The sequence below is a fragment of the Phocoena phocoena genome, chromosome 11, assembly GCF_963924675.1.
Source record: "Phocoena phocoena chromosome 11, mPhoPho1.1, whole genome shotgun sequence".
Lineage (NCBI taxonomy): Eukaryota > Metazoa > Chordata > Mammalia > Artiodactyla > Phocoenidae > Phocoena > Phocoena phocoena.
In genome coordinates this window covers 42,887,186-42,902,456 of record NC_089229.1, presented here as the reverse complement: position 1 = coordinate 42,902,456, position 15,271 = coordinate 42,887,186, and the positions used below count along the sequence as shown (strand labels likewise).

The following is a 15,271-nucleotide window of genomic DNA, read 5'->3' as shown; positions in this document are numbered from 1 at the left end:
AGTTGTGAGGAACATAGAAGAATTTATAAAGAATGATTACATCTAACTGTTAAATAAGATCTATTTAGAAAAAAATGTTTCAGTTGTTTAGTATACCAAAAAGAGGTGTTATTTAGGATAGCATACATTCATTTTAGGACACAGATGAACTTTTTACAATTTGGTTAAGAATTACTAAATTATCCCTTAGTCCATACAAGTGATAACATACTTTTTGAGTTCTTTATTTAATATTCTAAGAAAATATTTCTCTCCCCATTTTGTATTGTTTCTAGTTAAATAATAATTCTGTGCAGGTAATAGGAATTGCAGTTAAAAACAGAATAAAATAACAAATAGAACTGGTCACCAGAATAATTACATTGTGCTCTATTGAACAAGCAATAGTACATGAGTTGGAAGATAAGAATTCACAAGTCAGTGTTTAAATAAGCATTTGAGGGGTAAGCCTCCACCATTCTAAATATTTATGTACAGAAAACATCTATAATCACACTGCATGGAAAGTTTCTTTTGCATATCCTTTAATTCATTTAACATTTTCAGATGTTTGAAGCAAGCTGAACTATTTCAGTCTCATAGGCTTTGGGTCCAAGTCTAGTTCATCAAATTGGGAATGGTGGCAATTATATTTTGGGGAATGGGGAGCAAAAAAAATCAATGGACAAGAAATGTGGTTACTGTATAGCTGCTCACCTATTGTTTGATACAGATGTTACTTTTCTATGAAGGCTAATAAAATATGACCTACTAAAATAACTTGAATAATTACTTATTCAAGATAAGTAATAAATCAGAAAGACAGATCTTTCTAAACTTATAAGCAGGCGAGCACTCGTATATGTGTGTGAGTATACACATACCCTTACATCTATCTTTCTGAATACCTCTCTTTCCAGGTTCAACTTTTTTGAGAAAACAACAACAAACAAACAGAATAATGAGAGCCCTAGAAAAATACATTCCAGTGTTTGATACTTTAAATTCAATTCATCTCTCCTTTAAAATGCTTAGTACTGATGATATACTCATTTTAAAAAACTAGATCCCCCATGGAGTATGTAAGATATTAACAGAATCTTCATCATCTACTATCCCTATACTTAGACCTTCATAGTAATCTTCAAATTCACCATATGACACTTCATCAGACTTACTACAGGCATCTTTCAGTGTTTCTGGAAAAGATGTTTTGATTTCTTCCTCTGTGGAATGTCCTGTAAAATAGTACTGACTATGAAACAATGTCCTTAAAAGTTCAGTGAAATGGCTGATGATAATAAAGAAATACTTAAGTCACCTGATGAAATCTTTCCAACAATTTGAAATCTTATGTCAAACTACCCTGCAATTTATTTAAACATTTTCTTGCATGAACTAGAATTTAATGGTGAGGACTTCAACACACATTTGAAGCATCTTTTAAAAGCGTCTGACAGGATGTGTCCTTATGTATAGGCAAAATAACAGTTACTACTGTAGATACTCTTGAATTTGTTAATGTTTTAGAGAACTCGGTTTCATTCCCATTAGAAAGGAGGAAAGAAGAAAACAAGTAAATAGTTTCACGATTTATAGGCTGATAACACAGTAATGCAATGTGTTAAAGGCATTAGTTACTTTATGAAGCAGTTACTCATAACTGCAGCTAGAAAATATTACTGCAAACACAGGATTCAGAGGCCTATGAAAATCTTTGCTGGAAGAAATTTTACTTGATTAACTCATTCTATTTTTAATCTCTGACATTAAGTAGGCTATTTCCACTGGTCGGTTATACTAAATATGATTAAATTTTACCCATAGGAAGATGCTATTGAGAATCACATATGTAACAAAAAAAAATTGAATTCTTTAGTTTGTTATTTAAAGTGAGAACATAAAATATCTGATTCATCCTTTTTTAAAAATTCATTTGATTTTTTAATTTAGAAAAAGAACAATAAGCTATTTAAATAATACCTTTGATTATATTATGGCCAGTTAAAGGAAAGAGTGATCTCAGCTTAAATACTTTTTCCTTAGGGAGGAAATATTAGGATATTTTCTGTACCTTCAAATTTTGATAGACATATTTATGTTCATTATATGATAGCTCCATCCATAGAGGAAGCCATTTCCTTATTCTGCCTTAAATCTTGAAGCATAAGCAGTTACCGTAAAACTAATTCAGAGAACTTGCACATGTAATTATGTATCCTCTAAATCTATTCTGTTCTAACTCAATTTCATCACTAACTCCTCAACAGGAAATAAAAGTTAATCTCAATTATAAACATAAAAGAAAAAAATAAGTACAGATAATAGACCTCAGAATTTTTAAATTAAGAAGCTCTCCAGTTGCTGCTAACGTGTTTAAGAAGAAAGAGCTCCATGGCCGACCACTTACAGGAAAGAACTCATAGGGCTAAATAACTCATCCAGTATCACACAGACAGTAAATGGTTAAGCAGTGAATTACATGGATCTCTCTGATTGGAACTCCCACAGTTTTCCCATTAAACTTTGCAGTATCTCAGGAAGGGCCTCAGCCGTTTATAGTAAAAGAACATACTAAACTTTACTGTTTGGCTTCAAGATGGCGGAAGAGTAAGACGCGGAGCTCACCTTCCTGCCAACAAAAACATCAGAAATACAACTACATGTGGAACAACTCCTACAGAACACCTACTGAACGCTGGCAGAAGACCTCTGACCTCCCAAAAGGCAAGAAACTCCCCACGTACCTGGGTAGGGCAAAAGAAAAAACAGACACAAAGAATAGGGACAGGACCTGCCCCAGTGGGAGGGAGCTGTGAAGAAGGAAAGATTTCCACACAGTAGGAAGGCCCTTCGCTGGCGGAGACTGCGGGTGGCAGAGGGGGAAAGCTTAGGAGCCGAGGAGGAGAGCACAGCAACAGGGCTGCGGAGGGCAAAGCGGGGAGATTTCCGCACAGAGGATCAGGGCCGACCGGCACTCACCAGCCCGAGAGGCTTGTCTGCTCACCCGCCGGAGCGGGAGGGGGCCGGGAGCTGAGGCTCGGGTTTCGGTCGTATCGCAGGGAGAGGACTGGGGTTGGCTGCATGAACACACCCTGAAGGGGGCTAGTGCGCCACAGCTAGCTGGGAGGGAGTCCGGGAAAAAGTCTGGAGCTACCGAAGCGGCAAGAGACTTTTTCTTGCCTCTTTGTTTCCTGGTGCGCGAGGAGAGGGGATTAAGAGCGCCGCTTCAAGGAGCTCCAGAGACGGGCGCGAGCCGCGGCTAAAAGCGCGGACCCCAGAGACGGGCATGAGATGCTAAGGCTGCTACTGCAGCCACCAAGAAGCCTGTGTGCGAGCACAGGTCACTCTCCACACCTCCCCTCCTGGGAGCCTGTGCAGCCCGCCACTGCCAGGGCCCCGTGATCCAGGGACAACTTCCCCGGGGGAACACACGGCGTGCCTCAGGCTAGTGCAACGTCACGCCGGCCTCTGCCTCAGCAGGCTCGTCCCGCATCCGTACCCCTTCCTCCCTCCAGCCTGAGGGAGCCAGAGCCCCCAAAGCAGCTGGTTCTTTAACCCCGTCCTGTCTGAGCGAGGAACAGACGCCCTCAGGCGACCTACATGCAGAGGCGGGGCCAAATCTAAAGCTGAGCCCCCGGGAGCTGTGGGAACAAAGAAGAGAAAGGGAAAGCTCTCCCAGCAGCCTCAGGAGCAGCGGCTTAAATCTCCACAATCAACTTGATGTACCCTGCATCGGTGGAATACCTGAAGAGACAACGAATCATCACAAATTGAGGAGGTAGACTTTGGGAGCAATGATATATATATGTTTCCCCCTTTTTCTCTTTTTGTGAGTGTGTATGTGTATGCTTCTGTGTGTGATTTTGTCTGTATAGCTTTGCTTTTACCATTTGTCCTAGAGTTCTCTCTGTCCGTTTTTTTGTTTTTTTTACTTAAAAAAATTTTTTTTCTTGATATTTATTTTTTATTTTAATAAATTTATTTTATTTTATTTTATCTTCTTCTTTCTTTCTTTCTTTTCTCCCTTTTATTCTGAGCCATGTGGAGGACAGGCTCTTAGTGCTCCAGCTAGGCGCCAGGGCTGTGCCACTGAGGTGGGAGAGCCAAGTTCAGGACACTGGTCCACAAGAGACCTCCCAGCTCCACGTAATATCAAACGGCGAAAATCTCCCAGAGATTTCCATCTCAACGCCAAGACCCACCTCCACTCAACGACCAGCAAGCTACAGTGCAGGACACCCTATGCCAAACAACTAGCAAGACAGGAACACAACCCCATCCATTAGCAGAGAGGCTGCCTAAAATCATAATAAGGCCACAGACACCCCAAAACACACCAGCAGACGTGGACCTGCTCACCAGATGGACAAAATCCAGCCTCCTCCAGTAGAACACAGGCACTAGTCCCCTCAACCAGGAAGCCTACACAACCCACTGAACCAACCTTAGCCACTGGGGACAGACACCAAAAACAACAGGAACTACGAACCTGCAGCCTGCGAACAGGAGACCCCAAACACAGTAAGTTAAGCAAAATGAGAAGACAGATATACACAGCAGATGAAGGAGCAAGTCAAAAACCCACCAGACCTAAAAAATGAAGAGGAAATAGGCAGTCTACCTGAAAAAGAATTCAGAATAATGATAGTAAAGATGATCCACAATCTTGGAATAGAATGGAGAAAATAAAAGAAACGTTTAACAAGGACCTAGAAGAACTAAAAAGCAAACAAACAGAGATGAAAAACACAATAAATGAAATTTAAAATTCTCTAGAAGGGATCAATAGCAGAATAACGGAGGCAGATGAACGGGTAAGTGACCTGGAAGATAAAATAGTGGAAGTAACTACTGCAGAGCAGAATAAAGAAAAAAGAATGAAAAGAATTGAGGACAGTCTCAGAGACCTCTGGGACAACATTAAATGCACCAACATTTGAATGATAGGGGTCCCAGAAGAAGAAGAGAAAAAGAAAGGGACTGAGAAAATATTTGAAGAGATTATAGTTGAAAACTTCCCTACTATGGGAAGGGAAATAGTTAATCAAGTCCAGGAAGAACAGAGAATCCCATATAGGATAAATGCAAGGAGAAACACACCAAGACATATTAATGAAACTATCAAAATTTAAATACAAACAACAAATATTAAAAGCAGCAAGGGGAAAACAGCAAGTAACACATAAAGGAATCCCCATAAGGTTAACAGCTGAAAGGGAAAAACAGCAAGTGACACATAAGGGAATCCCCATAAGGATAACAGCTGATCTTTCAGCAGACACTCTGCAAGCCAGAAGGGAGTGGCAGGACATATTTAAAATGATGAAAGAGAAAAACCTACAACCAAGATTACTCTACCCAGCAAGGATCTCATTCAGATTTGATGGAGAAATTAAATGTTTTACAGAAAAGCAAAAGCTAAGAGAATTCAGCACCACCAAACCAGCTTTACAACAAATGCTAAAGGAAGTTCTCTAGGAGGAAACAAAAGAGAAGGAAAAGACCTACAATAGCAAACCCAAAACAATTAAGAAAATGGTCATAGGAACATACATATCGATAATTACCTTAAGTGTAAATGGATTAAATGCTCCAACCAAAAGACATATACTGGCTGAATGGGTACAAAAACAAGACCCATATATATGCTGTCTACAAGAGAACCACTTCAGACCTAGGGATACATACAGACTGAAAGTGAGGGGATGGAAAAAGATATTCCATGCAAATGGAAATCAAATGAAAGCTGGAGTAGCAATTCTCATATCAGACAAAATAGACTTTAAAACAAAGACTATTACAAGAGACAAAGAAGGACACTACATAATGATCAAGGGATCAATCCAAGATGAAGAAATAGCAATTGTAAATACTTATGCACCCAACATAGGAGCACTTCAATATATAAGACAAATACTAAGAGCCATAAAAGGGGAAATCGACAATAACACATTCATGGTAGGGGACTTTAACACCCCACTTTCACCAATGGACAGATCATCCAAGATGAAAATAAATAAGGAAACACACGCTTTAAATGACACATTAAACAAGATGGACTTAATTGATATTTATAGGACATTCCATCCCAAAAAAACAGAATACACATTCTTCTCAAGTGCTCATGGAACATTCTCCAGGATAGATCATATCTTGGGTCACAAACCAAGCCTTGGTAAGTTGAAGAAAATTGAAATCGTATCAAGTATCTTTTCTGACCACAATGCCATGTGACTAGATATCAATTACAGCAAAAAATCTGTAGGAAATACAAACACACAGAGGCTAAACAACACACTACTTAAGAACCAAGAGATCACTGAAGAAATCAAAGAATAAATCAAAAAATACCTAGAAACAAATGACAATGAAAACACAATAACCGAAAACCTATGGGATGCAGCAAGAGCAGTTCTAAGAGAGAAGTTCATAGCTATACAAGCCTACCCTGAGAAACAAGAGACATCTCAAATAAATAACCTAATCTTACACCCAAAGCAATTAGAGAAAGAAGAACAAAAAAAGCCCAAAGTTAGCAGAAGGAAAGAAATCATAAAGATCAGATCAGAAATAAATGAAAAAGAAATGAAGGAAACGGTAGCAAAGATCAATAAAACTAAAAGCTGGTTCCCTGAGAAGATAAATAAAATTCATAAATCATTAGCCAGACTTATCAAGAAAAAAAGGGAGAAGACTCAAATCAATAGAATTAGAAATGAAAAAGGAGAAGTAACAACTGACACTGCAGAAATACAAGGGATCATGAGAGATTACTAAAAGCAACTATATGCCAATAAAATGGACAACCTGGAAGAAATGGACAAATTCTTAGAAATGCACAACCTTCTGAGAATGAACCAAGAAGAAATAGAAAATATGAACAGACCAATCACAAGCACTGAAATTGAAACTGTGATTAAAAATCTTCCAACAAACAAAAGCCCAGGACCAGATGGCTTCACAGGAGAAATCTATCAAACATTTAGAGAAGAGGTAACACCTGTCCTTCTCAAACTCTTCCAAAATATAGCAGAGGGAGGAACACGCCCAAACTCATTCTACGAGGCCACCATCACTCTGATACCAAAACCAGAAAAAGATGTCACAAAGAAAGAAAACTATAGGCCAATATCACTTATGAACATAGATGCAGAAATCCTCAACAAAATACTAGTAAACAGAATCCAACAGCACATTAAAAGGATCATACATTATGATCAAGTGGGGTTTATCCCAGGAATGCAAGGATTCTTCAATATATGCAAAGCAATCAACGTGATACACCATATTAAAAATTTGAAGGAGAAAAACCATATTATCATCTCAATAGATGCAGAGAAAGCTTTTGACAAAATTCAACACCCATTTATGATAAAAACCCTCCAGAAAGCAGGCATAGAGGGAACTTTCCTCAACATGATAAAGGCCATATATGACAAACCCACAGCCAACATCATACTCAATGGTGAAAAACTGAAAGCATTTCCACTAAGATCAGGAATGCCCACTCTCACCACTATTATTCAACTTAGTTTTGGAAGTTTTAGTCACAGCAATCAGAGAAGAAAAAGATCTAAAAGGAATCCAAATTGGAAAAGAAGAAATAAAGCTGTCACTGTCTGCAGATGACATGATACTATACATAGAGAATCCTAAAGATGCTACTAGAAAACTACTAGAGCTAATCAACGAAGTTGGTAAAGTAGCAGAATACAAAAGTAATGCACAGGGCTTCCCTGGTGGCGCAGTGGTTGAGAGTCCACCTGCTGATGCAGGGGACACAGGTTCGTGCCCCAGTCCAGGAAGATCCCACATGCCATGGAGCGGCTGGACCTGTGAGCCATGGCCGCTGAGCCTGCACATCCAGAGCCTGTGCTCCAAAACGGGAGAGGCCACAACAGTGAGAGGCCCGTGTACCGCAAAAGAAAAAAAAAAAAAGCACAGAAATCTCTTGCATTCCTATACACCAATGGTGAAAAATATGAAAGTGAAAGTAAGAAAACACTTCCATTTACCATTGCAACAAAAAGAATAAAATATCTAGGAATAAACCTACCTAAGGAGACAAAAGACCTGTATGCAGAAAATTATACAACACAGATGAAAGAAATTAAAGATGATACAAATAGATGGAGAGATATACCATGTTCTTGGATTGGAAGAATCAACATTGTGAAAATGACTCTACTACCCAAAGCAATCTACAGATTCAATGCAATCGCTATCAAACTACCACTGGCATTTTTCACAGAACTAGAACAGAAAATTTCACACTTTTTATGTTAACACAAAAGACCCTGAATAGCCAAAGCAATCTTGAGAAAGAAAAACGCAGGTGGAGGAATCAGGCTCCCTGACTTCAGACTATACTACAAAGCTACAGTAATCAAGACAGTATGGTACTGGCACAAAAACAGAAATATAGATCAATGGAACAGGATGGAAAGCCCAGAGATAAACCCATGCACATATGGTCACCTTATCTTTGATAAAGGAGGCAAGAATATACAGTGGAGAAAAGACAGCCTCTTCAGTAAGTGGTGCTGTGAAAACTGCTCGGACAGCTACATGGAAAATAATGAAATTAAAACACTCCCTAACACCATACACAAAAATAAACTGAAAATGGATTAAAGCCCTAAAGGTAAGGCCAGACACTATCAAACTCTTAGAGGAAAACATAGGCAGGGGCTTCCCTGGTGGCGCAGTGGTTGAGAGTCTGCCTGCCGATGCAGGGGCCATGGGTTCGTGCCCCGGTCTGGGAAGATCCCACATGCCGCAGAGCGGTGGGCCCGTGAGCCATGGCCGCTGAGCCTGCGCGTCCGGAGCCTGTGCTCCACAACGGGAGAGCCCACAACAGTGAGAGGCCCTCATTCCAAAAAGAAAAAACAGAAAAAAACCAAAAACATAGGCAGAACACTCTATGACATAAATCACAGCGAGATCCTTTTTGACCCACCTCCTAGAGAAATGGAAATAAACAAATGAGACCTAATGAAACTTAAAAGCTTTTGCACAGCAAAGGAAACCATGAACAAGACCAAAAGACAACCCTCAGAATGGGAGAAAATATTTGCAAATGAAGCAATGACAAAGGATTAATCTCCAAAATTTACAAGCAGCTCATATAGCTCAATATCAAAAACACAAACAACCCAAACCAAAAATGGGCAGAAGACCTAAATAGACATTTCTCCAAAGAAGATATACAGATTGCCAACACACACATGAAAGAATGCTCAACATCATTAATCATTAGAGAAATGCAAATCAAAACTAAGATATCATCTCACACCAGTCAGAATGGCCATCATCAAAAAATCTACAAACAATAAATGCTGGAGAGGTTATGGAGAAAAGGGAACCCTCTTGCACTGTTGGTGGGAATGTAAATTGATACAGCCACTATGGAGAACAGTATGGAGGTTCCTTAAAAAACTAAAAATAGAACTACCATACATCCCAGCAATCCCACTACTGGGCATATACCCTGAGAAAACCATAACTGAAAAAGAGTCATGTACCAAAATGTTCATTGCAGCTCTATTTACAATAGTCAGGACGTGGAAGCAACCTAACTGTCCATCAACAGATGAATGGATAAAGAAGATGTGACACATATATACACTGGAATAATACTCAGCCATAAAATGGAACGAAACTTGAGTTATTTGTAGTGAGGTGGATGGACCTAGAGACTGTCATACAGAGTGAAGTAAGTCAGAAAGAGAAAAACAAATACCATATGCTAACACAGATATATGGAATCTAAAAAAAAAAAAAAGAAAAGAAAATGGTCAGAAGAACCTAGGGGCAAGAGGGGAATAAAGATGCAGACCTACTAGAGAATGGACTTGAGGATACAGGGAGGGGGAAGGGTAAGCTGGGACAAAGTGAGAGAGTGGCATGGACATATATACACTACCAAACGTAAAGTAGCTAGCTAATGGGAAGCAGCCGCATAGCACAGGGAGATCAGCTCGGTGCTTTGTGACCACCTAGAGGGGTGGGATAGGGAGGGTGGGAGGGAGACGCGAGAGGGAAGAGATATGGGGACATATGTATATGTATAACTGATTCACTTTGTTATAAAGCAGAAACTGACACACCATTGTAAAGCAATTATACTCTAATAAACATTTCTGGTTTAAAAAATAATTATTTATTTCCTCACTTAATGGCCTCAAGTCCATGCTATGAATTAATATAATTTAAAGATATTACTTTGATTAACTCACATTTTAGAAATCTAATGTATTTTGACTTGTAATGATTACCTGAAATTACTTAAGGATGCTTCTTTGCACAATAACATTTTCTTATGCCTATAACAGATGCACTGCCTGTTTTGTTAAAATCCATTTTCATAAAGGCCTAAATAAAGAGAGAAGTGTTATTTTTTTCTATGAAATCATTAGAACCTAATTTTCTATTCTGCAGTAGGTTATTTTTGACCTCTAAACAAGACAGTTTAAAGTACTAAACTGGTATATGAAGGAAGCATCATGAAAACAGGGAGAAAGATATTGGAGCAAGATATTAGGTAACCTGCACTTAAGGTGCACTACCACTTTCTAGCACCCTGACCTTGAGAAAGTAACTTAACCTCTGTTACCCTGGCTTTCCTCTTCTGCACACTGAGGAGTTGGGTAAAAGACCTCTCAGGTAACTTTCAGCTCTACGAATCACATGAAATTGATAAATGGCCAAGACAAATGACCAGGAGTATTTTGAGTCAGAAAGTAAACCTGCAAATATTCCAGTACTAAAATCAATGAGAAAGTTAAGTAATTCTTAAATGGGTTTTGTTACTCTATTTCCTGAAATTTAACACTACCTTTCGAAATGCTAGTTGTTTTATCACTCCTCTAATTCAATGCAATTCTGAGGATCGTAAAATATATTTTATTGAGAAGAGGAGTGTGTCCATAGAAACATACAACTGACCAAAAGCACCATCCTTCATTTGCAGATGAGTCAAAACTAGAATCAAGTTTGTTTATTCACAATAATGTCACAGGTATGTGGTACCTGTTATGGGCTGAATTGCATCCTCCCCAAAATTCATATGTTGAAGCCCTAATCCCCAGTACCTCAGTGTGTGACTGCAGAAAAAGATAGAGCCTTTAAAGAGGTGATTAAGGTAAAATGAAATCATTAGGGTGGGCCCTAATCCAATATGACTGGTATCCTCATAAGAAGAGGAGATTAGGACACAGACAACACAGACTGAGGGATGCCCATGAGGACACAGGGAGAAGACAGCCAGTTAATTACAAGCCAAGGAAAGCAGCCTCAGGAGAAACCAAACCTAATGACACCTTGATCTTGGACTTCTAGCCTCCAGAATTGTGAGACAACAAATTTCTGTCGTGTAAGTCACCCAGTCTATGGTATTTGTGATGGTAGCCCTAGCAAACTAAGTCTACTTTTGTCCTCTATTCCCAGGACCAAGATTTATGAAAGAGACAACCCTCCAGTTTCTACTCCTGATACTCATGTCTATCACTAGGACATGTAAGGTAAAAATATATGCAAATTTATAAATATTATGTGGTGAATTTGTTTAACATAAGGTTTTTATTTTGTCTTTTGGCCAGTAAAGATAAAGATTTTGACATTTTCTATTGGAGATTTGTACCCAATGTAATTGTTCACACTACCCTATTCACAATAGCTTTGTTTCAGTATTAGATAAATATACCTTTTATATTAGGTACATATACAAAAAAAAAGAAAACTACATTGCTCAAAAGCACGCTCTAAAAATGGCTACCAGAACCTAAGTAATATCTTCTCTCCTACATAAGTCAGAGCTCCTGTTTTTAATTTACAATTTAGCATGATCATTTTAATCTTCATTTTAACATTTAGCATGCATATTTAAAAAGTAGAGAAACGTGTTTTAGTCATCATCCTAAGATAATGTGCATTGAGCCTTGACACTGGGACAGCTATAATGCTCATAATTTTACATGTAATACCTTAGACCAGTTCTGTGAGATAAGAAACTGAGGCTTGGAAATATTTAATAATAGATATAGACATATAGCTATATGGAGCCAGCAATTTATGGAATTAGTAATTTGTGAACTGAAATTTAATTTCAGATTTTATTTTCCTTTTATAATATTTTCCTAAAACATAGGCATAAGTTATGTCGCTTTATACTGGGTAGATTTGTATGTGTGTGTTTGTGTTTTACTAAACCCAAAATACATTACAGGGAAAGGAATTTAAAACATTTTCAAAGGTAATTCATTAAAGATTTAAAAGAAAGAACCTAAAAATCTATTAAAAGTAACTATTTGAAAGATTACTTCGTTTCCTTTTGAACAAATGATTTTCTGTATTCATTCATTTCATCTATAACGGCATGCTTGAATTCTCTGTAATCAACCTTGCCATTGCCATAACCATTTAGAATTGGCCACAAAGACTCAAAATCCTAGAAATAATCACACAGAGACAACTGTTACACCTTTAAGTTATATATGGCTACAACAATAATCATCATAATAGCATTTTGTTACATCTGTTGTAGCCCTAGACAAGGTAGTGGACTTAATAAGAAAATTCCAAAAAGTTACATATAAATCCAATCAAATGCACTAAAAAAGCTTATTTAGAGGAACTCTGTAGTGGACAGTTCCATAAAGTTAAGAAACATTTAAGAGTGGCAATAAATCACAAATGTATCTTTTTTTTTTTTTTTTTTTTTTGAGGTACGTGGGCCTCTCACTGTTGTGGCCTCTCCCGTTGCGGAGCACAGGCTCCAGACGCGCAGGCTCAGCAACCATGGCTCACGGGCCCAGCCGCTCCGCGGCATGTGGGATCTTCCCGGACTGGGGCACGAACCCGCGTCCCCTGCATCAGCAGGTGGACTCTCAACCACTGCGCCACCAGGGAAGCCCCAAATGTATCTTTTTAATTTTTTTTTTTTCAATAAAAAATGCTTACCATTCACTTGAATTTGACCATTTCATTATCTTTAATGTATTATATCAGTGACAATTAAGAAGTCACTTCACTTACTGGAATGCCTCCAAAAGGCATTAAGATACTGACTGTACTTCTGCTAGTCTTCATACTTGAAAGTACAAGAGATTTGAATGACTCTAACAATTATTCCATGATTTACACTGAAAGGTGCTGTTCTGAGTAGATCCCTTATGCCAATTTATTCATTTCACCATTGCCACTTACTTCTTTGGCAAATGCACTATTTAATAGAATATTCTATTCATAAAGTTCCTAACAACAACAACAAAAATACAGTATGAGATTTTCTTAAACTCAGGTAAATAGATTTTCAATATTTCAGTCAAGTTGTTAGCTTTAAATGAGAATATAAATAAAACGTCTAGCAAGGTGACTGACAATGGTTACCCCCAAAATATTCTCTTCCGTTTCCTTCTAATTTTTTCAATTAAAATTTTAATAAGGAAACCTAAGACGCCCTGCCCCACCCCCCCACAGTTCTCAACAACCCATACATTTTTTTTTGGTCTGTTGTAATGCCCTGTACATAAAAAGACTTTAAGGTCTATAAAATGAGCTTTTAAGAGTGAAAATGAGCTTAATCTTTAAAATCATACGTAGTATGGATAGAAGATGAATTTGTTCACCCAACTCAAGGGATACTAGAATTAAAAGATAATGCTAGAAGCTTAAAAGAAACATTTTTCAAGAATTGAATAATTTACCAAAAGTTGCAACAAATTTATATAACTCTTTCTAAAATATGGTGCAGGATGGAAAATGATAATTCAGTTGAAAAAGAACTAAGGTATATTTATTGATAGTATCTCTATATAAATTAGGCTATTTAGGGGGCATACCAATTTTTTAAAATTTCAAATTAGTAAGAATGACTTTGCCTTCCCCCAAACTAGTGCCAGAATTAGACCCAGGTTGGTGATTCTTATGTTCTTGTTTTTGCTTCTCATTGCATGGGCAGTCTCCAGTGATATTATAGAGGAAAAGAAAAAACAGGGTATAAGACACCACATCTTTCTAATTTTCTATTGCTGTTTTATTACTATTATTATTATTATTAATGCAAGGAAGAGATGAAGTTAGATAATCCCTAGTGTGTGTCACTAGGTGGGCCACAGGGTTAAACATTGTAAAAAACACAAGACAGGTATGGCACAGCAATGATAAGCAATACCATACTAGCACAGAAGTTTACAATTGATAAAGCATGTAATTTTCTCATTTGAGTTTCAAAGCAACTCTGACTATAATTATTATCTCTGGATTGCTCCAGCAGAGTCTGTCTGTCAGAAAAGTGAAAAGGCCTATTTAAGATCACACATTTCAGATGTTAAGGCTAGAACTTGAACCTTGATCTCATAAATTCAATTTCCAGTGTTCCTCCCACAAAATGTACTATATCTTGTGACAAGACGATTTGAAGCAAAAGAGAACAATGCAAGAGAATGCCTTATCTAAAACCCTTGAGGTAGACATGTTTCAAATTCATATACACTCAGGATAAAATCCAAACTTCTGAGCATAACGTGCAAAGCTTTAATGTAATGGAACCTGCTAGGCTTATTTCTCTCCATTCTTCTCCTTTCCTTCCTTCCACCTATCTATCTATTTCAACTCATGCATCGTCTATTTATTCAGCACCTGCCAAACGCCAGGTTCTATTCGAGGTATTAGAAATAGAGCAGGAAACAAGAAGCACCTTGGTCTCTGCCCTGATGGAACTTCCATTCTACTGCAGGCAGAGCCAGAGAATATATACAAAGTGGTATAAAGAAAACAAAATGGATAAATGGTATGGAGAGCATCAGGGATCAGATGGGGTGCTCCTTTAGATGGAGGTGTCAGTGTAGTGTTCTTAGCAGAGAAAACCTGAATGATGAGAAAATTCAGCCATGCAAAGGTCTGGTGGAAGATTACTCACAGCAGAGGGAAAGGTAGGGGTGAAACCTCTGGGGCAATTCCTGGAACCTGCCGCACTCCCTCTCCCCTGGAAGCCTTCACATGTGCTTCTCCCTTTCCTGAAGTAGCTATTGTCGGATCCACGCTCCTCCTACCCTCTTGTCTGCTTCATTCCTCCTCATCTTTCAAAACTCAGCTCTGACACATACCCACCTCCAGGAATCCTATGAACTTCCTTCTCCCAGAAATCCTATGAACTTCCTTCTCCTTAACCTGGCTTGCAGTTTATCTCACATGTTCTGAAAGCATTCTCTATTTAACACTTATCATGTTGTTTTGTAATCATTTATATTTTTCTTTCCTTTGCTTATGAAGACCTTAAGAGTACAGA

The 15,271-nt window shown here is 38.2% G+C and overlaps 1 protein-coding gene across 1 annotated transcript in view; it reads right to left on the bottom strand.

Annotated features, from left to right (window-relative positions):
• Nucleotides 1-1,041: 1,041 nt before the first annotated feature.
• CAPS2 (calcyphosine 2) overlaps nucleotides 1,042-15,271 on the bottom strand; it is a 33,483-nt gene continuing 19,253 nt past the window's right edge. Inside the window, 3 exon segments of the mRNA XM_065888157.1 lie at nucleotides 1,042-1,217; nucleotides 10,260-10,358; nucleotides 12,313-12,430. Of these exon segments, the coding sequence (XP_065744229.1) occupies nucleotides 1,042-1,217; nucleotides 10,260-10,358; nucleotides 12,313-12,430 (393 nt within the window).